General features: G+C 42.5%; 1 protein-coding gene across 1 annotated transcript; it reads left to right on the top strand.

Annotated features, from left to right (window-relative positions):
- The first annotated feature begins 9,106 nt into the window (after positions 1-9,106).
- Positions 9,107-20,398, top strand: LOC126260005 (uncharacterized). The gene is made up of 2 exons (XM_049957164.1): positions 9,107-9,245; positions 19,749-20,398. The coding sequence occupies exons 1-2, from the start codon at positions 9,186-9,188 to the stop codon at positions 20,190-20,192; spliced, it is 504 nt and encodes a 167-aa protein (XP_049813121.1). The 5' UTR covers positions 9,107-9,185; the 3' UTR covers positions 20,193-20,398.
- Positions 20,399-20,938: the final 540 nt, after the last annotated feature.

Genomic DNA, 20,938 nt, shown 5'->3' with positions numbered 1-20,938 from the left:
ACAGCTTGGTAGCCAGCATGAATAGCAGGTGTAAAATTAGCATTGGTGTCAATTTTGAATGTTTTTTATGTCTTTCATCCTGCTTTACCATGTGGTGGAGTCCGTATCATCCGTACCATTTTTCGTTATTAGTATACCACTACACACCTTCTATGTATGTACTATGTATATGTCTTCCATCATTACCTTTGATTGTTCCCGTCCAACTATGTCACTGTTCCTTAGCAATTGTTAAGCATCGTACATGACCTCGTCTGTAACTTTTCTCTGGGATTGGGTTCTGTTTGTTGTCGGTCGTCTCTTCATTTCGAAGAACCAGTCTTCAATTTCCCTATTGGTCACAGCACACCTCTACATCACCTCATTCCATTGGTGTGGTTGTTACATCACCAATTAACATGTCCTGCTACTGCATTTATTACGATTACTATTAGCATCGTCTAACATCGACACTGTTGCTTTTCCCAAGTACTACTTCCACTATTTTGGCTTTAGTCTGAAAAAATCGCTACTGACACTTCCAGTGGACCCACTATTAAAATTTTTGAGTAAAACGTCTGCAGTACAAGCTCCACTGTTGAGCTTCACGTAGAGGTACTATCTTGTCTCACAATTACCTAGGCACTTTTAAGTTTAGAAGGGTACGCAGTTTTTTATTTCGAGATTAAAACGGTTATTAATGTGTTCCATGACAAATAAGCTGTGTTGACGGGGTCAACTTCGTTCCGCTACATGTAGATCAAATGGTGAGGAATCAGAAACACTTGCTATCATAGTAGCTTGTCTTATAATGTCATATACAGGGAGTCCCAAAATAATGTATACACTCTTTAATTAGAGAAGACAGATATCAATTTTTAAGGGTAATAATTTAGAACGCTGGGTAAAACATAACAATGCTTTCTTTTGTTTCAGGATTGTCAGCAAACATGGCGTTATCGTTTGAACAACGGAAATGGGTGCTGAAGTATTACTGGAAAATAGAGAATGTGAGTGCGGTACGCTGATGTTGGAAAGTTGAATTTGGAACACCACCAGAATCTGAGGTAAGTTTGAAGTCGAAGCAACGGTACACGATATGAAGAAGGGACATAGCGGACGAAAGAGAAGTTCAACAGACAATGAGAGTGCTGATGCAGTAATCTAGGCACACACATGATCCCCGAAGAAATCTGAGAGGCAATGCTCTCGTGAGACTGGGATCTGCAGAAGCAGTGTTCATAGAATTTTGCGGTCTCAGAACTTTAAGCCTTACATTCCAAGACTTCCCCATGTTCTTAATAAGAATGATCCTGATAGACGAAGTGAATTTTGTGAGTGGTTCGTTAACAAATGTGAAGAAGAACAACGTTTCCAAGATCGAATTCTTCGATCAGATGAAGCGACGTTTAAACCTGATGGAACAATTAACCGCCATAACTGCATGTACTGGGCCAGGGAGAATCCATATGTAACCGAGTGAAGACATGTTAGTCTACCAGGAGTAACAGTCTGGTGTAGTCTGTCTTTTAGAGGGTTAATCGGGCTATACTTCTTTGACAACACTGTCACGGGCGACTCGCACTTGGAAGTGTTGGAAATGAGGCGCCACCTCACTTTCACCTGGATGTGAGGGCGTTTCTCAATCGTACATTCTCTGCCAGATGGATAGGACGAAGAGGGAGAGTGGAATATCCCACTCGACCTCCAGATTTAACTCCTCTAGACTTCTTTCTGTAGGGTATTCTCAAGAACACAGTTTACGCGGCGAGACCACACATACTGGATGATCTTAGAGAGCAAATTGAGCAAGCTTGTGATGCTATTCCGTTGGAAAAAATAAAGTAGGCATGTCGCTCAGTCGTAAGTCGTTGTCGATGGTGTATTGCGACGGACGGACACCAGTTTCAACGTTTACCACCTTAAGTCGGTCCATGAGACACCTAACACTACTAAAATTGTATTTCTAACCCCTTTCATTAAAGAGATGTTCAGTTTCCAAGAGTGTATACATTATTTTGGGACACCCTGTATTTACCATCTCCTTTCAGTAGTCCGCATCGGTCCAATTGGCTAAACATGAGAAAATTGTTTTCAGCACTGCGACATCGTATTCCGTGGCAGTGAGGGCGCTGCTGACAAGGAAGTGTAACGTCACTTACCGCTGTGAATAAAGTAGGTGGAGATATCTTTGTAATTCGCAGAAACATTTGAGATCTACTTGTATTTTGCAGTAGATTATCAAATCCACAACATTAATACTCGTCTAGTGGTCGTTGCTTTGTCCAAGGTTGCAGACCACGGCTTCATGTAACGCTTAAAGTGATTTTAAATGTTTGAAAAACAAAAAGAAAAAAAACTATCCATAACGATTTTTTACCGTTTAGCTCAAACATGACGTAATTCTCCACTTCATCATCTCGCAACCCGTGTTGCTACCCCGTTACTTATTAGGATCGAACATCTGAAACAATTATTCCCGTAAACCTGCTAGTAACTGGCCTAACATACTAAAAGCTCTACACAACAGCCCACAGCTTCACACCTTTAGTTAATGTGTTTTTTCTGCTGTCTTACGATGTCATTCGAAGCGTCTTATTGGTCAAATTATAATTTTTACAATTGCACTGAAGTCTAATTTTCACCATGGTGCGCTACTCACAATATAGAGGAGTTCAGTCGCAGAGGGACAATATTAATAGATTGCTAATCGTTTAGCTTTTGGACCAGAAAGTGTTTAGGACTTCTTTGATTTTATCATGGTTCGTCGGATAAAAATAGAATCTGAGAACCCCCAGGGATTTCCAGTTTCTGTTTGCATGTAAATCATAATTGGGTTGACGTTAAAAACGTACGAAAACGCAATCCATTACAAAAATCTCAAAGTCAGAATTGAAAATTGAGCACATGTATATTTTGAAAGACTGCATTTGAATCGGATATTACAAACCTGATCTTGTATTTTCCAGGTTGAAGTATCTGGTAAAATGTCGATGCATATGTATCGACCTTTCAACTAATATGAATTAAAACATCGTTTCCTGAATTAAACAAATACCGGTATCAAGGCGTACCAAACTCGTACATCTACCATCATATTTCAGATATTCCAAAACGCTTTTCGAAGATAGTGTCGAACAGGAGGTTGAAGACTGCTCTCGTATTAGTTATTGCTTGGTCAGTTAATGGAAGCTTTTGCGCACAAAAAGTATTACGTCACTGTGAAAAAGGGACGGTTCTGGCTTCCAATAAAAGTAATAAAACGAGCTTCTCGCCAGGCTGTGAAAGCCCAAGAGGTGTCTGCCGGCCACCGTGTCATCCCTTGCCCTGCGCAGTCAGGCGGATGCGGTCAGAACACCGCCCTCCCAGCCGTGCAATTTTGCAGACTTCCCCGACCGTGGAGCCTCTACTCCTCGGTCAAGCAGCTCCTCAGTTGGCATCACGAGGCTAAGTGCACCCCGTACCAGTCCTCTCACCAAGAAAAAAAAGTTCTGCCAGTACCGGGAATCGAACCCAAGACCTCCGCAGGCAACCATGTATGCTAACCAATAACGCTGGAGATAATTTCTAAAACACAAAACAAATACGAAAAATTGAATAACACAAAAAAACTGATAAATATAAGTAAGATAATCTACACCTAAAGAGACGGATAATGTCAAGCAATTTTCTGTAATGGCCGAAACTGTCTATTACATCACAACTAACTTTTATTACGCGAAAATCTGGGCTACGATAAACAAAGGGCCTTCTTTCTGAAGCAGTCGGTTAGGTCCAGACAGAGGGCTCGAACCCACTTTTGATTTACGTAACAGCAGATAGTTCAGAAGAATTTTGTTGCATACTGACAGTGTCTAAAAACAGTTAATCATTTCTATTCCCTTCTTGACACTCCTAAATGCGAGGTTACTGGCAAGGGGTACCGCAGAATTCCCTATCGAACAGTGGTTAATCCAGTAACATATGTTACTGGATATACAACGTCAGCTCACAGATATCTCGTATTACAGATAATGGTTTTAGATCTGGTTAATCTTAAAGAAACGTACATCTATGAGTACATACCTGTTTAATTTTTTTTATTACTCGGCTTTTCGTTGTAATATAATGATTGTGAGAACAGAACAAAATCGATGTGGCTGAGATATGGTGCTGCAGAAGAACGCTGAAAATTAGGAGGACTGAGAATGTAAGGAATGAAGAAGTTCGCCGCAGAGTCGGCAAGGAACGGAATTCATGGAAAAAACTGACGAGAAGAAGGGACAGGATGATTGGACATCTCTTAAGCTATGAGGGAATAACTTCCATGGTACTAGAGGCAGTTGTGGAGGGTAAAAACTGTAGAGGAACATAGGATTGGAATACATTCAGCAGATTACTCTGAGATGAAGAGGTTGGCACAGGAGAGGAATTCGTAGCGGGCCGCATCAAACCAGTCAGAAGGCGATGACTCAATGACTAAAAAAATAAGTAAATAAATAAAGTTAAAAAAATAAAAAAGACAGAGAGAAATAATCAAACAGAAACACAAACTAGAATCGAAGAGATATCATAATGGAAAAATGGAAATGAAGTCCCATGCTTCTTTACAGAGCGTAGGGGAACGATGCGGGAGACCCGCACCGCCTTACTAGGCAAGGTCCTAATGGAGGTTGTTTGCCGTTGCCTTCCTCCGACCGTAATGGGGATGAATGGTGATGATGAAGACGACACAACAACACCCAGTCATCTCGAGACAGGGAAAATCCCTGATCCCGCCGGGAATCGAACCCGGGACCCCGTGCTCTGGGAGCGAGAACGCTACCGCGAGACCACGAGGGGCGGACGAGATATCATAATACACACATCAAACAAAATTTTCCATCGTCTAGTTGCCAGAAACCCTGAAGACAGACGTTGACTGTGGATATAGTATCACAGACAAAGCTCTTTGACTGTTCAGAGATGTCACTAAAGATGTAAACAACTATGCATGAACAGAGCCTATTATAGGGTGTCCGACAGCCGATCAGTTCCATTCATTCCACAGGGAAGGAGGTACACGGTTCGTGTTGTCTATAGTTCAACCATGCCAGGACGGTCAATACCGCGGTTTGATCGCGTCCGCATTGTTACTTTGTGCAAGGAAAGTGTCCAGGAGTCTCGGAGTGAACCAAAGCGATGTTGTTCGGACATGCAGGAGATAGAGACAGATACTGTCGATGACATGCCTAGCTCAGGCCTCCCAAGGGCTACAACTGCAGTGGATGACCGCTACCTGTGGATTATGGCTCGAGGGAACCCTGACAGCAACTCCAGCTTTTTGAATAATGTTTTTCGTGCAGCCACAGATCGTCGTGTAACGACTCAAACTGTGCGCAATAGGCTTCATGATGCGCAACTTCACTCCTGATGTCCACGGCGAGGTCCATCTTTGAAACCACGACAAAAAAATGTTCAAATGTGTGTGAAATATTATGGGACTTAACTGCCAAGGTCATCAGTCCCTAAGCTTACACACTACTTAACCTAAATTATCCTAAGGACAAACGCACACACCCATGCCCGAGGGAGGAGTCGAACCTCCGCCATGATCAACCGCACAGTCCATGACTGCAGCGCCTCAGACCGCTCGGCTAATCCCGCGCGGCCAACCACGACACCACGGAGCGCTGTACAGATGGGCCCAACAACATGCCGAATGGACAGCTCAGGATTGGCATCACGTTCTCTTCACCGATGAGTGTCGTATATGCATTCAACCAGACAGTCGTCGGAGACGTGTTTAGAGACAACCCGGTCAGGCAGAATGCCTTAGACATACTGTAGAGCGAGTGCAGCAAGGTGGAGGTTCTCTGCTGTTTTGGGGTTGCATTATGTGGGGCCGACGTAAGCCGCTGGTGGTCATGGAAGGCGCTGTAACGGCTGTGCGATACGTGACTGTCATCCTCTGACCTATAGTGCAACCATATCAGCAACATATTGGTGAGGCATTCGTCTTCATGGACGACACTTCGCGCCCCCATAGTGCCCGTCTTGTAAATTTCCTTCAGAACAACGACATCGCTCGATTAGAATGTCCAGCATGATCTCCAGACATGAACCCTATCGAACATGCCTGGGATGGATTGAAAAGGGCTGTTTATGGACGACGTGACCCACCAACCACTCTGAGGGATCTACGCCGAATCGCTTGAGGAGTGGGACAATCTGGACCAACAGCTCGTTGATGAACTTTTGGATAGTATGCCACGATGAATACAGGCATGCATCAGTGCAAGAGGACGTGGTACTGGGTATTAGAGGTGCCAGTGGTCTTGCTGTATGGTGGTACAACAAGCAATGTGTGGCTTTCATGAGCAATAAAAAGGGCAGAAATGATGTTAATGTTGATCTCTACTCCAATTTTCTGTACAGGTTCTGGAGCTCTCGGAACCGATGTGGTGCAAAACTTTTTTTGATGAATAAAGTGTAACATCTAAGGAGACTTCGCCGACAAAAGTATGACTATATGTTCAGCCTAATAATTTTGACACTCTACTGCAAACCGCTAGAGGATGTCGAGATCTTCTCACAGTCTTTTCGAATCTTAGCTCCTCTTATTTACCGACTTTTATAGACAAAAAGAACTTTGTGCCTAAACTGAAATCGCGAAACATCAGCCACAGATAAGTGTTTCAACAATATTCGCAGGTAAAAAAAAGGACGGAAGGAAGACGGTCATTTTCACAGGCGCCTTCGTAACTCACCTAGCCTCGGAATTCTTTTAAAGTTTGCTGTTCTCAAGTACCTTATTTATGGTAAGGTCACTTTTTAACATAGAAACCACATTTTGAAAATCATGTTCATTTGCATACAGTTCCGGTGCTTAATAGCTCCTCCTTGTGTTTGTTTTAATCCTTGTTGTGGAGTATCCCCCTCTAGACATTAATAGACTTCGTACCTAACACCGAGTTGACGAAGAGCTTCAGTCAGGTACGTATAATAATTCAGCTTGACCGTTTCAGACATCTTTTACAGAGCGGTCACCACGACGAATTTGAATCACTTCTATGAATTGGTTAAATTAGCGTTGTGCAAGCTCGGAAGCAGAGAGAGACAAAAATAATACAGTCATTCGCATAACATCAGTTTCGTGGCGTTTCATAAACTGAAATTTGGAGCACAGTTTAATAAATACTGTCACGAAGCTCCCTGGTACGAAAATTGTTGCCGGTCGACAGCTGGAGCAACGCTGGCGCTTCAAGCGATGACAAAGCAGACAGCCACATGCTTCGTAAGGAGTATTTGTTTCTAATTATTTTACACTTAATTAACGAAATATTTGATATATTTTTGCGTTCCGAGCGATAGTAAAATACCAAGAAACATGAATTATTGTGAAATACACATAAAAACAGCCAAATCAAACTGATTCAGTAACAAAAACTACAGTTTTGTTCATAAGGGAATACTTTCGAGTATTTGGGTATTTACAGCTTACTCCGCTGAAGGAAGAGAATATAAACACGTATTTCCTGCATCAGAAGCACATATTTCTATTATCTGTTGCCATTATAGTAGGCACTTTCCTTCACGCTTAAAAAAAGTTTTATGGGGTCTAATGATTCGCCCGTTCGTATACTTCACTCGACTTCCTAATACACGAATATATTTGTCAATGTAATTATAAATTACACATTTTTGCTTCAAAAGCGAACGTGTTGAAGATTCTTTCCCTTTTGTAGCTCAGGTGAAACAGCAATAGTGGAATTGGTTTCTTCTGCGTTAGGAAACAGTTTTATTGCTTTTGACGATTTAAATCATCATGTCTGAGTGGTTTTCCCTTAAGCTACAGGTGTGGAGCCTTACTTGGTATGTTAAATAATGTAGGTATTACATTCCATATAGGTTTAGTATGTTCCACATCTACTGATTTGAATGAAAGTGCAGCGAGCAAAATTCTGCTTTATTGGGTAGTTATACGTCTTTGTGCAAAAATTCAAGTTTTCTGGTGTTTACTAGCAATTTTTTGTTATTAAAGGAAACAATATTGTTCAGAAATATCTGTACGTTACGAGAGAATCGTAAATAAACTGACCTGTAACGCAGCGTTTCGTACCTCCTTCGGAAATTAAAGCATGACAAATATGGTGTCCTTTTTAGTTGCTGTCGATTTTATGGCACTGCATACACTCCGCATTGTACAATCTACGTTATTAAAAAGGCAATGTAAACGTTAGTATTCGCACTCATCCGATATCGAATTCAGAAATGTCGCCTGTCGGCCGCTTAGAGCGCTGCTATCGCTTTGGGTAATAAAAATATTAGACTACGATCCCGATTATCTCTGCTATTGCCCTTAATATCGATATATGATTCACTTAGAACTTCAGTAATTCTAGTATTCTCAACAAAACTCAATCATGAAAAAGATCAGTCTTCTCCTGAGGACATCAGATGCCAATCATGTCTATCATTTCCACTTAAAATTCAGTTAATAAATCTTTGTGGATAATTAAACAAATTTTCGCTTCCATCGATGCGCTCTATTTGAACAACACTGATCGTCCAATTTTTGTTACGTACAATGAAATAATTTATTTTATTTAAGTGAAAGGCCGGTAACACAAGCCGACAAGATCTTGCACCGCACGATGGCTTTAGCCAGATGAACAATAGCAGACAGTCCTCTGCTTAGCGGCTGCGCCAAAAATGTTGCCGTCGTCGTGTTACTGCGCTCTCCCACTACATGAAACAGGTACAAAACAATCCACTTAAACACACAGTTTCAGTTTCACAAACACACAAATGACATTGACAATACCGTTTATAAATATCGAACTTAATGTTCATATAATACATATAACACATGATTACCTGTGAACTGAGCGGCAGGAGAGAAGGTGTAACTGTCTCGGTGTTGGTCACGCTACACGCCCGCACTCGAGTACACGCTCCTGTACTCGGGCATTGAGCCGAAGCGTTGCTTTCAACCGACTTAGATAATGGAGAGCTACTGCTCCTAAAACAGCGCCCCACGCACTGTGCAAGCAAGCGAAAAGGACGCTGCAGGCTGCTGATCAAACAACAGAGCGCCAAGTACGTCAATATTGCGCGTCTGTTCCCTTTATCACGGTAACAAAACATGCACCTGGAGTCACACGATCGTGTCCGTGAACTGGATATAAAGAAGACTGCCAGCAGCTAACGAGGACCCAGTCCGTCTGTAGACAAGTGCGAGCCATATGAAAACCATGGCACGCTTTGTAACGTTGTTCTTCGCCACTCTGATTGCTATCTCACAGGTAAGGACGCTGGACGATCAGGCGTAGACCAAATATCTTTGTCCCTATGTTTTATGGGATATATGTTAGGTTGCTTTCAATCCTTATCTCGATTCCCATTATGCTTCTGGTAACAAAAGTAAAATCTTCGAAGAAGAGTTTGTAACGCTGTTAGGATTTTTTTCTGTCACAACTTCTTGTTCCGATTTCGCCTGTGTCAAAAATACCGATTTCCTCTGTGGCTTAGAGTCCATCTTAAACTGCCAAATCAAAGATCATAGGGAGGCACGGGCCTACTATATCAAATACGTCCATGCCTAGTACAGGGCACTGGTGTTCAAATCTTCAGGCTGGGATAACTTTTTCCGCATCTTATCCTTTGTATGATCCCTTTTGTACACAGCCTTGAAATATAGCCCCTAGTAGAAATGTAGCAGTGCACGGAGCTTGATGATATCTTAGGATGACATCGAGACTTGGCCAAGTTGAATAACAACATTCCGTTCAGGTGAATCTCAAAAACATCGAGAAAGTAAAAGATGCAGATCAATAAATATCGCAGGACAAACGCTTGACAGTAGTTGTGTTATTGATTTACACTTCTATTTCTCGTATGAGAAACATACACTGATGAACGAAAACATTGTGACTGCCTGCTTAATAACTTGTTTGTTCTTCTTCGGAACGAAACACGTCACTGACTCTGCTTATCAGGTATCCGACTGTTCGTTGGTAGGTTTGTGGAGGTATGTGGCATTAGATACCTACACACAGGTCATGAAATTCTACATCTACATCTACATCCATACTCCGCAAGCCACCTGACGCTGTGTGGCGGAGGGTACTTTGAGTACCTCTATCGGTTCCCCCTTCTATTCCAGTCTCGTATTGTTCGTGGAAAGAAAGATTGTCGGTATGCCTCTGTGTGGGCTCTAATCTCTCTAATTTTATCCTCATGGTCTCTTCGCGAGATATACGTAGGAGGGAGCAATATACTGCTCGACTCCTCGGTGAAGATATCTTCTCGAAACTTCAACAAAAGCCCGTACCGAGCTACTGAGCGTCTCTCCTGCAAAGTCTTCCACTGGAGTTTATCTATCATCTCCGTAACCCTTTCGCGATTACTAAATGATCCTGTAACGAAGCGCGTTGCTCTACGTTGGATCTTCTCTATCTCTTCTATCAACCCTATCTGGTACGGATCCCACACTGCTGAGCAATATTCAAGCAGTGGGCGAACAAATGTACTGCAACCTACTTCCTTTGTTTTCGGATTGCATTTCCTTAGGATTCTCCCAATGAATCTCAGTCTGGCATCTGCTTTACCGTCGATCAACTTTATATGATCATTCCATTTTAAATCACTCCTAATGCCTCCTCACACATAATTTATGGAATTAACTGCTTCCAGTTGCTGACCTGCTATATTGTAGCTAAATGATAAAGGGTCTTTCTTTCTATGTATTCGCAGCACATTACACTTGTCTACACTGAGATTCAATTGCCATTCCCTGCACCATGCGTCAATTCGTTGCAGATCCTCCTGCTTTTCAGTACAATTTTCCATTGTTACAACCTCTCTATATACTACAGCATCATCCGCAAAAAGCCTCAGTGAACTTCCGGTGTTATCCACAAGGTCATTTATGTATATTGTGAATAGCAACGGTCCTACGACACTCCCCTGCGGCACACCTGAAATCACTCTTACTTCGAAAGACTTCTCTCCATTGAGAATGACATGCTGCGTTCTGTTATCTAGGAACTCTTCAATCCAATCACACAATTAGTCTGATAGTCCATATGCTCTTACTTTGTTCATTAAACGACTGTGGGGAACTGTATCTAACGCCTTGCGGAAGTCAAGAAACACGGCATCTACCTGGGAACCCGTGTCTATGGCCCTCTGAGTCTCGTGAGCGAATAGCATGAGCTGGGTTTCACACGATCGTCGTTTTTCGAAACCCATGCTGATTCCTACAGAGTAAATTTCTAGTCTCCAGAAAAGTCATTATAGTCGAACATAATACGTGTTCCAAAATTCTACAACTGATCGACGTTAGAGGTATAGGTCTATAGTTCCGCACATGTGTTCGACGTCCCTTCTTGAAAACGGTGATGACCTGTACCCTTTTCCAATCCTTTGGAACGCTACGCTCTTCTAGAGACCTACGGTACATCGCTCCAAAAAGGGAGGCAAGTTCCTTCGCGTACTCTGTGTAAAATCGAACTGGTATCCCATCAGGTCCAGCGGCCTTTCCTCTTTTCAGCGATTTTAATTGCTTCTCTATCCCTCTGTCGTCTATTTCGATATCCACCATTTTGTCATCTGTGCGACAATCTAGAGAGGGAACTACAGTGCAGTCTTCCTCTGTGAAACAGCTTTAGAAAAAGACATTTACTATTTCGGCCTTTAGTCTGTCATCCTCTGTTTCAGTACCATTTTGGTCACAGAGTGTCTGGACGTTTTGTTTTGATGCACCTATCGCTTTGACATAAGACCAAAATTTCTTAGGATTTTCTGCCAAGTCAGTACATAGAACTCCACTTTCGAATTCATTTAACGCCTCTCGCATAGCCCTCCTCACAATACATTTCGCTTCGCGTAATTTTTGTTTGTCTGCAAGGCTTTAGCTATGTTTATGTTTGCTATGAAGTTCCCTCTGCTTCCGTAGCAGTTTTCTAACTCGGTTGTTGTACCACGGTGGCTCTTTTCCATCTCATACGATCTTGCTTGGCGCATACTCATCTAATGCATACTGCACGATGGTTTTGAACTATGTCCACTGATCCTCTGTACTTGAGACAAAACTTTTGTGTTGAGCCGTCAAGTACTCTGAAATCTGCTTTTTGTCACTTTTGCTAAACAGAAAAGTCTTCCTACCTTTTTTAATATTTCTATTTACGCCTGAAATCATCGATGCAGTAAACGCTTTATAATCGCCTATTCCCTGGTCTGTGCTAACTGTTTTAAAATAGTTCGGTTCTGTTTGTCACCAGAAGGTCTAATATTATATCGCCACGAGTCGGTTCTCTGTTTAACTGCTCAAGGTGATTTTCAGATAATGCACTTAAAAAAAATTCACTGGATTCTTTGTCCCTGCCACCCGTTATAAACGTTTGAGTCTCCCAGTCTATACCCGGCAAATTAAAATCTCCACCCAGAACTATAACATGGTAGGGAAATCTACTCGAAATATTTTCCAAATTTTCCTTCAGGTGCTCTGCCACAACAGCTGCTGAGCCAGGGGGCCTATAGAGACATCCAGTTACCATGTTTGAGCCTGCTTTAACCGTGACCTTCACCCAAATTATTTCACATTTCGGATCTCCGTCATTTTCCTTCGATACTATTGTACTTTTTATCGCTATAAACACGCCTCCCCCTTCACTGTCCAGCCTGTCTCTCCGGTATACATTCAAATCTGAGTTTAGAATTTCATTACTGTTTACATCTGGTTTCAGCCAGCTTTCTGTCCCTAGTACTATGTGGGCGTTGTGACCGTTTAATAATGAGAGCAGTTCTGGGACCTTTCTATAGACGCTCCTGAAGTTTACTGTTAGCACATTAATATTGTTATTCACCGTTGCGTCTTGCCTACTACTACCTTGTCGCGTCTCAGGAGGGGTCTTGTCGGGCCTAAGGAGGGAATTCTCTAACCTAAAGAAACACACATGTGCACTCCACAATTCGCGTAAATAACGGGCCGCTGATTTGCGTAAGCGCTGATGTCGCCCGATAGCGACCCAAGTGGGTTTCGCAGGTCTTACATAAGGCGAATTTGGTCGCCGAGACATCAACATGAGTTCACTATAACACTTCTTAAACCGTTGTAGCACGGTTCTGGCTCCGAGACATGGACAATTATAGGCCTGCTGCCGAAAGATGACATCGCCATCGGGAAACATCAAGTATGAACTGATGCAAGTAGTACGCAGCTGTCAGCGTGTTTTCGATTATTACCACAGATCCCATACAAGCGCAAGAGAATGTCCTCGACAGTATAATTTTGCTCCCGCTAGCCTGTGTGTGTGACGCGCTGAACGTTTCGAGCCGCCGTTCACCTCGATGATAGCGTTTGCTGAGACGACCATCGACGTAGTGTAGCAAAAGTGTGATTCACTCGAAGAGCAGGCCATTTCCATTGATCGACGGTGGGATCCTGATGGTCCCGTGCCAAATGAAGTAGTAATTGATGAGGTCGTTGGGTCAACACGTGAGCACGCAGACTTCATCCGCTGCGGAGCTCCACGTCAACAATGCACGACGAGCGACGTGCTCGCAAATAGTTGTGTGTGCACCAGCATTGTGCTCGTTTTGACATAGATGTCACAGATCACCGCCTATCCTACTTTACAGAGCAGACAAGTCTCCGAACCCCACATTCTGTTAAAAGCCGTGCACGTCCAGCCGTTTAGCGTCTAGTGGTAGTTTCACTATGTTTCTACCTCTTTCCGTAGATTCTCACGATAGCATCACGTGGACATTCGACTGGCTTCGCCGTTATTGAGATACTCGTTCACAGGCTCTGCGTAATAATAATATCTTCACTAGGGTGACCCCCCAACCGTGTTTGCTCCGCTTAAATACATTTGTTACTGCGTCACGTACCCAAAACGTCACCAGGCAGCATCTAACGTCGCGATGGGCAGTGGTCGTAATGTTTTGGCTGATATGTGAACATATTGCACACAGTTACGACTATGTTACTTTTGCCCAAAACTTGGCCACTCACAAAGCATTTACTTTTCCTTGCTGAATTCCATCTTCCGTGCAGGAAGATCACAGTCGACATTGCAGAATATGATGAACAGTAGCAAAATTGATTATATTTGAGCTGCACTTATTTTAGTAGTTGTGAGACAGTATAATGGGAAAGGAATGAATTTTACTTTTAAATTCATACAGCTTGTATACAGCATATGATAGTAATCAGATACAAAAACACACGTATAAATTATTTTGGACTACAACTCCATTAGCTAGTACAACATACTGTAGCTAGAGTGCAGACTTTCAGTCGTGTTTAATGACGATCACAGAAGTACCGAATATAGTCTTGAGAGAGAATGTTTCAAAAATAGTGTTCCATAGACCAAACCAGACGAGGACTCTATTATCGCAGACATGGTGGTGGACATACCTGGTGATAGTACTGGTCAGAATTCTTGGAAATCACTTGGGCACTGCTAGGAGTATGTTCATGGAAAATGTGTTTCTGGAGAAACGTATACCTATGGCGTTGAAAAAAAGGCAACAGAACAGTCCGGATATTCTTCTGAAATTATTCTGCAGTGGCTAGTATTCTAGATATATACGGGAATTGAAAGCTATTGTTCCTCATGATGCATGAAGTCAGTGCTGTGTGTCACTGATTCACACAATTCAGTAGTTACTGCTAAACTCACAAACGACTGTTATAGCCTCCAATGTCAAAACTTCCTCCATCGTTAACTAATACCACTTATTCTCCCGTTCCATTTTTCGCTGCACCATCGAGGGGTGAGTGACAAGATGTACGAGAAAGTCCAGTGAATGGCGCACTTATTCGTTTCCCAGCTTCCAGCAAACCTTCGTGGTTCTCGCTGACGTTCTACATACTGCATTAGTTCTAATTTGTCTATGGTCGCCGTGCAGTGGATGCTCTTCTGAAGCGGTTGTCCAGGCGGTGTAGAGAGTCTCCATGTGGCGGACCGTAAGACAGGGAAAGAAATCTTTCCGTCAGACTATGACATTCCAGGAGAACTGTCTAACGCCGTCAGCACAGTTCACGTTTGTAAATAAATCTTGATGATAAAAGTACGATGAAAGAGCCAGTCGAAGGGACATGACAAGGTTTATCATTCAACAGGACAGAGCTGACAGATTTTGCTAACTTAACCATTTCTCGAAAATTGAATGGTTTTATAAAGCAGCATTCTTGACACGTGTGTCTTTTTCTTCTAGTGTGGAAACATAGGGAATTATATCACATCAACAAAAGTAGCTACCAAATAATTTGTTTAGCGAGACGAGGAACCTGAGCTTTTAATTTTTTTTCGGAGGATCTATCCTACCTCCCACAGCCTGAATAAATGATATGACGTTGCTGAAATTCAATCCGTTACAAGTTATTACACAAATTGTGCTCATTGTCACCGCCCTGGCATGTTCACGATGTCCACTAACTCAGTATGAAGCTCATAACAGTGCACAAATTACTCAGTAAATAAAACGCTGATGTCATCGACTCAGCGTTTTAGTGCTCTAAGACAATATGTTTCTGGTCATTTCTTTACAAAAGATCTTTCTCATTTTTTACAATACAGATTAACACCTTAGTCTGAGGTGAGCTCTTTTTTAGAGTTCCGTGCGTCAGCCGGTAAAAACGGAACCCTTATAGTATCACTTTGTTGTCCTTCTGTCTATGTGTCTGATTTTCTCAGGAACAAGTAGTCGTATAAAGTTGAAATCTGCGTCACATATTAAGGTCTACGGTCCCTTTGTGATGGAAAAAGTGAAGCTTCTAAGTCGATGTAATCAAAAGATACGGCGGTTAACGTCACATATTTTGTGTTCCCAAACTCAGTCATCAGAGCCTACAGGGTTGACATAGAGTCATGAAATTTACCAAGAAGCAATATTTCACACTACACCCTCAGGAAAAATTCGGAATTTGTAATTATATCTCATGAAATATGTTTTTCATATCACGCTGTCCGTCTGCCCGTCCGGCTGTTAAGACCTCTTTTTATCGGCAACGGGTAGACGTATAAAGTTGAAATTTATGACACTATCTTAGTTCTATGCTTTCTTTGTGGTACAATAAACAATGCAGCCAAAAGTTGTGGCCATTTATGTCATAAATTTCGATAATCGAAAACTCACCCATTAAAATCTATAGGCTGCTTCCCCTTGACGTAGAATTACGAAATTTGACAAGAGAAAAGGTTTCAGAGTACTACTAAACAATAAGAAAAAAAGGACTTTTTAATACGTAATTGTATCACACAAAAAAATATTTCCTTTCACATTTGTTATTCGACTTCAAACTTGAAATTAAAACATTCCCGAAAGTCTTGGAATCCCTGGCACCGATAACTTTTTACACTACTGGCAATTAAAATTGCTACACTAAGAAGATGACGTGGTACATACCCGAAATTTAACCGACGGGAAGAAGATGCCGTGATATGGGCATTCACACAAGGTTTGCGCCGGTGGCGACACCTACAACGTGCTAACATGAGGAAAGTTTCCAACCGATTTCTCATACACAAACAGCGGTTGACCGGCGTTGCCTGGTGAAACGTTGTTGTGATGCCTCGTGTAAGGAGGAGAAATGAGTACCATCACGTTTCCGACTTTGATAAAGGTCGGATTATCCTATCGTGACTTTGCTGCTCGCGTTGGTCGAGATCCAATGACTGTTAGCAGAATATGGAGTCGGTGGGTTCAGGAGGGTAGTACGAACGCCGTGCTGGATCCCAACGGCCTCGTATCACTAGCAGTCGAGATGACAGGCATCTTATCCGCATGGCTGTAACAGATCGTGCAGCCACGACTCGATCCCCGAGTCAACAGATGGGGACGTTTGCAAGACAACAACCATCTGCATGAACAGTTCGACGACATTTGCAGCAGCATGGACTATCAGCTCGGAGACCATGGCTGCGGTTACCCTTGACTCTGCATCACAGACAGGAGCGCCTGCGATGGTGTACTCAACGTCGAACCTGGGTGCACGAATGGCAAAACGTCATTTTATCGGATGAATCCAGGTTCTATTTACAGCATCATGATGGTCGCATCCGTGTTTGGCGACATCGCGGTGAACGCACATTGGAAGCGTGTATTCGTCATCGTCATACTGGCGTATCACCCGGCGCGATAGTATGGGGTGCCATTGGTGACACGTCTCGTCACCTCTTGTTCGCATTGACGGCACTTTGAACAGTGGAAGTTACATTTCAGATGTGTTACGACCCATGGCTCTACCCTTCATTCGATCCGTGCGAAACCCTACATTTCAGAAGGATAATGCACGACCGCATGTTGCAGGTCGTGTACAGGTCTTTCTGGATACAGAAAATGTTCGACTGCTGCCCTGGCCAGCACATTCTCCAAATCTCTGACCAATTGAAAACGTCTGGTTAATGGTGGCCGAGCAACTGGCTCGTCACAATACGCCAGTCGCTACTGTGTTATCGCGTTGAAGGTGCATGGGCAGCTGTACCTGTACACGCGATCCAAGCTCTGTTTGGCTCAATGTCCAGGCGTATCAAGGCCGTTCTTACGGCCAGAGGTGGTTGTTCTGGGTACTGATTTCTCAGGATCTATGCACCCAAATTGTGTGAAAATGTAGTCACATGTCACTTGTAGTATAACATATTTGTCCAATGAATACCCGTTTATCATCTGCGTTTCTTCTTGGTGTAGCAATTTTCATGGCCAGTAGCTTAGTATTAACGTCGATAACACGCAAAAATCGTTCAGTGCCTCTATTTCTGGAATGGATGAAATGTCTGTATACATAATTGACCCTCAGTGTGCTGTCCTACTCGCACCTGGCCAATTTTATGTGTGTGCGTGAACATGTTGAGACACACTTGTGAACTCTTTCCTGTGAAAATCGTGAAAATATTGAAAAGTACTGCAACGTAACTAATAAATGGAGAAAGAAGCTCTTAAATTAGGATTATGCAGTGCACGGACAGTACTTTTTTTCTGTTTTGATGCCCCCCCCCCCAGGAATTCCTTTCCTGTACCAACCTCTTCATCTCAGAGTAGCACTTGCCACCAACGTCCTCAATTATTTGCTGGATGTATTCCAACCTCTGGCTTCCTCTACAATTTTTACCCTCTGCAACTTCCTCTGATCACAGAAATTATCCCTGATGTCTTAACAGATGTCCTATCATCTTCTCCCTTTTCATTTTCAGTGTTCGCCATATATTGCTTTCCTCCATGATTCTGCGCAGACCTTCTCCTCCTTACTCCCTACCTTACCAGTCCAACTAATTTTTAACATTCTTCTGCGGCACCACATCTGAAATTTTTCGATTCCCACTCTCTTCCAGTTTTGCAACAGTCCACATTTCTGTACCATTCAGCCTGCTGTTCTCCAAACGTACATTCTCAGAACGCCCAGGAATGCCCTTTTTGGCAGTGCTAGTCTGCTTGTTCCGTCTGTCATTGGTTATTTTGCTGCCTAGGTAGCAGAATTCCTTGACGTCACCTACTTCGTGACCATCAATCCTAATGTTGAGTTTCTCGCTGTTCTCATTTACGCCACTTCTCATTACTTTCGCCTTTCTTCGATTTACTCCCAATCCATATTCTTTACCCATTAGAGTGTTAGTTCCATTCATCAGATACTGTAATGCTTCTTTCCTTTCACCGAGGATGGCAATGTCATCAGCGAAACGTGTCATTGTTCCACCTTCGACCTTGAGTTTTATTTCCACTCTTGGACCTTTCTTTTATTTCCATAATTGCTTCTACGATGACTAGATCGGACAGTAGGGGCGAAAGACTGTATCCCTGTCAATACAACCTTTTTAATCCGAAGACTTCGATCCTGGTTTATCTTCTTGGCTCTTGTATATGTCGTATACTACTCGTCTCACCCTACAGCTTACCCCTAGTCTCCTAAAAATTACTAACACCTTGCACGATGTTACATTGTCGAACGCTTTTCCCAGTTCGACAGCTCTCATGAACATGTATTTATTTTTCTTCAGTCTCGCTTCTGTTATCAACTGCACCGTCAGAACTGCCTCTCTGGTGCCTTTACTTTTCGTAAAGTCAAGCTGATCGTCATCTAATAGATCCTCAATTTTCTTTTCCATTCTTTTGTGTATTATCTTCGTCAGAAACTTCGATGCACGAGTTGTTGAGCTGATTGTGCAATAATTCTTGCACTTGTCAGTTCTTTGCGGTCTTCGGAATTGTGTGAATGATACTTTTGCGAAATTCGTATCGTATATCGACAGACTCATACAATTTTACATAGCAACATGAGCAGTCGTTGTGTTGACACTTCTCCAAATGATTTTAGAAATTTTGATGGAATGTTATCTATCCCTTCTGCCATATTCGACTTTAGGTCTTTCAAAGATCTTATAAATTCTGTTCTAATACTGGTTCCCCACCTCTTTCCTATCAACATATGCCTCTTCTTCAGTCACACCAGACAAATCTTCCCCCTCATAGAGGTCCTAAATGTACTCTTTCCACCTATCCGCTCTGTTCTCTGCATTGCACTCTTAATGTTACCACCGTTGATTTTCATTTCACCGAAGGTTGTTTTGACTTTTCTGTTGCTGACTCTGTCGTTCCGACAGTCTACCAGGAATTCGAATTGGCTATCTTCCGGTCGAGTGTGTTGCACTAGCGAATATGAACGACCTCTACTACACAGACGGTTACTCGAGTAAACAAAAATACAGTTTTATAAAATAAAAAATTAAGAAATTAAAATGCTAACAATAGAAATGTGGCCAATGTAATATAATGCTGAGAAATTTTCTTTGCTTCCTCAGGCTGCTCCTCGGCCGCAGAGCGGAACCACTGACAACCAGAAGGCGAATAGCGCCTCTGCCTCTTCGTCCCCTGGAAACGTGTCCAACTCAGCATCAAACACCGACTCCTCGGGAGCGACTGACCCTATAGCTATAATAATTCCTCGTGAATACGCTAACAACTTGTTAGCTTCCGCCATCGTCAGCGGACTCTCCGGCAGTGGTAACAGTGCCAACAACCCACTTGCCAACAACCCACTCGCTGCCCTGATCTCCGTCATCCCGAACACCATCAACGCTGAGAGGGATCGCTTTTCGTCGGCCGTCGAAAATCTCGTCAAGGGTAATGTTGACCCCATCGCCGATTCAATAGAGAATGCGGCGACGACTGGTGGCAGGGTCTTGTCCAACGGCCTTAGGGTATTCAGCGCTTGGCCGACATTCTTCGGGCACGTGATAGGCTGACGGAAGAATTTCACAGATCAATTTCACCTGCCAAAGTTCAACGTTTTACTGTCGAATAGTTCTTAATTAAATACATCGTGCAATGTAATGTACCTGTAACTCGTAGCCTTAAGACTGAGAGACGAAACTAATACGCTATCAGCATTTGTACATAGTATGTAAATAATATGGTTTAAAAATACTAACAAAATTTTTCTACTTTCCAAGTTGTATTTTACCATAATAGTAATATTTTTTACCACACAGATTACAAAAGCGTAACTAATTCCGAAGCTTCACCGGTAACTGTTTACCATCCCTTCTACGAATCATTCAAACCAGTTGTTAAACATGTATTCCATATCTCAAGAAGGCAACTACTACTCAAATTAACCCAAAGATATCAACCAACATTTTCTCCTTCTTTAATCTGAATTTCGTTTTAAAACGTTCCACCGTACACTTATTCATTGATTTCTAACATTAAATAAGTACTAACTTTACCAACATTTTTTCCTAACTCGAGCTTCCGTGCGCACATTATCGTGACTTCGAGTTGTTTGAACAACAATGCCTCCTTGTCTTGGTCGCTATGGTCTCTTAAACCCATTGATTCCCATCCTTTACAAAGAACTTGGCTGCATACAGTGGAACAAGTCGGTTGTTTTGAGAAACTGCGCAGAGAAGTTACAATAAAATCTCGTAAATAAGATATCTGAAGTACATCCATTGTGATTTTTTATTCAGGTAAGTCACTAGTTTCAAAT

The sequence above is a fragment of the Schistocerca nitens genome, chromosome 5, assembly GCF_023898315.1.
Source record: "Schistocerca nitens isolate TAMUIC-IGC-003100 chromosome 5, iqSchNite1.1, whole genome shotgun sequence".
Lineage (NCBI taxonomy): Eukaryota > Metazoa > Arthropoda > Insecta > Orthoptera > Acrididae > Schistocerca > Schistocerca nitens.
Note: the sequence above shows the minus strand (reverse complement) of the source record. Positions and strands in the feature narration are given on the sequence as shown.

Excerpts from the sequence above, each read along its gene's own strand:
- LOC126260005 (XM_049957164.1), top strand. The coding sequence starts at position 9,186 with ATGAAAACCATGGCACGCTTTGTAACGTTGTTCTTCGCCACTCTGATT. Across the intron at positions 9,246-19,748 it reads CTCTGATTGCTATCTCACAG|GCTGCTCCTCGGCCGCAGAG; the intron begins GTAAGGACGCTG and ends TTGCTTCCTCAG.